The 3,969-nt window shown below is 55.5% G+C and overlaps 1 protein-coding gene across 1 annotated transcript in view; it reads left to right on the top strand.

Moving 5' to 3' along the window:
• The window catches only part of ADAM8 (ADAM metallopeptidase domain 8), a 21,702-nt gene extending 19,547 nt beyond the window's left edge, over positions 1-2,155 (top strand). Inside the window, exons 23-24 of the mRNA XM_042780400.1 lie at positions 1,022-1,171; positions 2,072-2,155. Of these exons, the coding sequence (XP_042636334.1) occupies positions 1,022-1,171; positions 2,072-2,155 (234 nt within the window). The remainder of the gene's footprint in view (positions 1-1,021; positions 1,172-2,071) is intronic.
• The last annotated feature ends 1,814 nt before the right edge of the window (positions 2,156-3,969 follow it).

Consider the following 3,969-nt stretch of genomic DNA (forward strand, 5'->3'; position numbering starts at 1 on the left):
CACAGCCCTACAGCCCCACAGCCCCACAGCCCCACAGCCCCACAGCCTCACAGCCCCACAGCCCCACAGCAACACGCCAGCCTCCACGGACAGGTGGGTGCAAGCTGCACATGAGGTGCACTGGCCGGGAATCGAACCTGGGTTTCCCGCATGGGAGACAGGAATCCTCTCATATCCCTCACTTTGAGTTTGTCTGGTGTCCTCTTGGGGTTGAGTGACGCCTTTTGGCTGAAAGCGGTGTGGGGTCCTCCCCAAGGGCGTCGGGGATGTTGGCCTCGGCACTTGGCCGTGCTGGTGTCAGCTTCTCTGGCTTTCTCTGTTGTCATTAAGCAGGGAGATTGTGTGAGACCCGGAGCTCGCACCCACTGCTCTGAGCCCCCAGCACTGGAGCTTGTCTGCAGCGTTCATCCTGCGCTGTGGGCTTCCTCGTGGCTTCTTGCCCTGCTCTTTCCTTTCTCCAAGTTTCAGACTTGCAGTGAAGTTGCCATGGTGGCGTAGCAGTGGTTGAGCCAGACAGCTTTCAGGCTCAGGAAAGGGGCTGGTGCAGTGAGGAGTGGGCAGGGCGAAGACGGCAGTGCAGTTGTGCTGTGTGCTGGCAGGGCCGGGCTGGGCAGCCATGGCCAACCCCATGTCCTCACGGACATGCCCCCCAGAGTGAGAACCGCAGCCCCCTGCTCTGCCTTCCTCCTTCATCCCAGATCCCAGCTCCTCCCTTATGTCGTGGGAAGGCTGACATCCACAGCAATGCAAAGACCTGAATTCTGGCCATTGAGGGGCTTCTTGGGGGTCCTGTGGAGAGGAGAGTGGGCAGTGAGGCTGGACACGTTGGGCTGGACAGTCCGGGAACGGCCACTCCTGCCAGCGTGGCCTTTATTCTGTGTGTGGGAGGCTTTTCTGGTGGAGTGCACCCGCTCCGCAGAGGCAGGAGCTGGGGGCTCACTGCAAGGCTGCGGTGGGGAGAGACTGAGCCCAGGTAAGGTGAAGCAGCCTCTGACCTCAGCTGTGCCTGCCGCCCCTCCAGGTCATCAGGCCAACTGCTGCACCCCCAATGCCACCTACCAAGCCGGGTGCTGGCGGGTCTACTCCCTCCCAAGCCATCAAGCCCACCACTGTGCCTCCACTGCCACCCACCAAGCCTGGTGCTGGAAACCCCAAGCCTGCTCCCACTCAGGTGAGCCCCCACCCCACTGCCTGCTCTTGGCATCCATCTGGGCAGGGGCGACAGCTCCCCTGAGAGGGTGGGGCTTTTTCCTTGTTTAAATTGTCTGTTGATCAACTTTGAAAAGGATGGAAAACTCCTGAACCCTACAGGTTCATCCTAACTTTAGCAGTCGCCACTTTTTCACACTGAATTCTGCAGTGTTTTCCCTACGTAGATGTGTAGACAGTCAGTTCTTCACATGTGTGACAAGTTAGCTACTGACATTGTGCTGTCACATGTCACATCGTCCTTCATGCATGTGACGAATTAGCTGTTGACACTGCTGTCACATGTCATGTCCTTCACATGTGACGTTAGCTGTTGACAGTGACTGTCACTGTTCTTCACGTGTGTGACAACTTACCTGTTGACACTGTGACTGTCACTGTCATCCTTCATGTGTGTGACAAGTTAGCTGTTGACACTGTGCTGTCACTGTCCTTCATGTGTGTGATGTGTTAACTGTTGACACTGTGCTGTCACTGTCACTGTCCTTCATGTGTGATGTGTTAGCTGTTGACACTGCTGTCACCATCATCCTTCATGCATGTGATGTTAGCTGTTGACACTGTGGCTCACCATCATCCTTCATGTGTGACATGTTAGCTGTTGACACTGTGCTGTCACTGTCATCCTTCGTGCATGTGACTGGTTAGCTGTTGACACTGTCACTGTCCTGTCATCCTTCACGTGTGTGTTAGCTGTTGACACTGTGACTGTCACTGTTCTTCACGTGTGTGACGAGTTAGCTGTTGACACTGTGTTGTCACCATCACCATTGTGTGGACAGAGCCACTGTTGTTGGATGAACTGAGATCTGAATTCTAACCCATGTGAAGCAAGCGGGACTCATTTGTCCCTTTGTAGCAGGTGCTTTTTAACATCGGCTCTCTTTTCCTCTCCAAGGAGTTTGGCACAAAAATTGCCCTGAAGCCCCCCATCCAGAGGAGGTGACCAGAGTCCGGAGCTCCTGAACACTGTGGGGGCGCCTGCGAACCTGTCTGGAAGTTGCCTGTCATTCATGCTGGAAGACTGTGTGTGCCTCCTTGCCAGGGCAGACTCCACAGCCGGGGCCCAGGTGTGCAGCCTCGGGGGCCGCACACCCCTCATGGCCAAAGTTGCTCTCCTCACCCGAGAGTCACTGCAGTGGCCATGGTCTCCAGCAAGCGGCTCTCAGCTTGGGACTCCGTGGTTGGGCCTCGGGCAGCTAGTCCCTAACCTCTGAGCTCATTCACCTAAGAGCCTAGGCCAGCCCACGGGGAACACATTCCACCCAGCTTGTCTGTGGCTCCATCCAGGTGGAGAGGAGCCATCATTTCCTGTTGGGGGGGTGGTCCAGACAGCTCAGGATACATCCTTCCCTCCAGCCCTCTCTGCACCCACTCTCAGGCCTGAGCTCCTGGCAGCTCCAAACCCCTTCTCTTCCGGGCAGAAGCTCCCCTACCCACCCACCCATGTGTTTACATTTCACCAGAAATGGCCCCTAGCTAGGATCCCTCCCCCACCCCAAGACAGGCACGCTGGGTGTGCTTTGAAGAGGCTGACTATGAGCTCTGCATCTACACAAGCCTGCTTTCCCATGAGACTTAAGAAGAAACGCTTCAGTCTTCCATTTTGTTACAGCAAGCTTCTGTTTCATGTTTTGGCTTAGGACTCACCACCATTCCCTGAGGGCCATGTGTGGAGGTGACCACCTAGGCTGGTTCTTCCCCTCACCCCTCGGGTGCAGAGTCAGCAGCAGAGACGTTTTTAGACTTTGATAATGAGAAAGCTGTATTTATGATTAAATTATTGACCAAGTTCTGTTGGGAGAGTCTTATTAGAACACAGTGTGGAATCTGATTATTTTTATACTATGTAAGGGTCCAGTGCTTGTTAAAATAAAATGTGGACTATAACTACACGGTGTCACACTACCTCTTCATTTCTCCGTGCATTAAAAACAAACACACTCACTGCTGTCCAGTCGATCCTACTCATAGCGATCCCTCCTGGGTTTCCAAAGCGGTATCTACGGAAGTAGATTGCACAACCTTCCTTCTGAGGAGGGGTTGCCTGCATGGTAATACTAAATTCTTCCCCCACCAATAACCCCAATCCAGATGCAGACAAGGGCTAGTTAGACCCAAAGAACCAGCGCTGAGGGATTGATTAAACAATTAACTATGAAAAGCTCAAAGTCCCGAGGTCAGTGTGGCTGGAGCGCTGTCCCTTGAGGGGTTCGCAGGGTGGCCAACCCCTTTCTGCCTTTGGGCTCTGCGGAAAAGCCAAGCGTGGGACCTGAGGGTCCACAGGGAGGGTGGCAGAGCGTTGCTTCGGGTCGTAATGTTCTCGGTACGAAGTCTTCGCCTGGAACTAAAGTTCACACGCAGGGCCTGGTGTTTACAGGGACCCAAGCGCTACGGCTCCCCTAGCGTAGTGGCTAAAGCACTTGACTGCTAACCACAAGGCTGGCGGTTCAAATCCACCAGCCACTCCTCGGAAGGAAGATGGGGCAACCTACTTCCGTAGTGATACTGCCTCGGACCCAAGGAGGGGTCACTACGAGTCGGGTCTGACTCCACGGCACGGCACATAACAACAAAAACGCTACGGCTCCGAGCTGACCGGGAAGCAGCCGCCAGCCCGAGCCCTCCGGGCAGCAAGCCTGAACCGCGAGCCCCGCCCCTTACAGCCCGTCTCCCGGCAACCGCCCCACCACCAACCCTGGAGCCCCACCCCTTCCGGCCCGTCTCCCGGCAACGGCCCAACCAAGCAGCTCAGGGGCC

This window comes from Orycteropus afer, unplaced genomic scaffold, assembly GCF_000298275.1.
Source record: "Orycteropus afer afer isolate SDZICR_OR568_19922 unplaced genomic scaffold, OryAfe1.0 scaffold00038, whole genome shotgun sequence".
NCBI classification, from domain to species: domain Eukaryota; kingdom Metazoa; phylum Chordata; class Mammalia; order Tubulidentata; family Orycteropodidae; genus Orycteropus; species Orycteropus afer.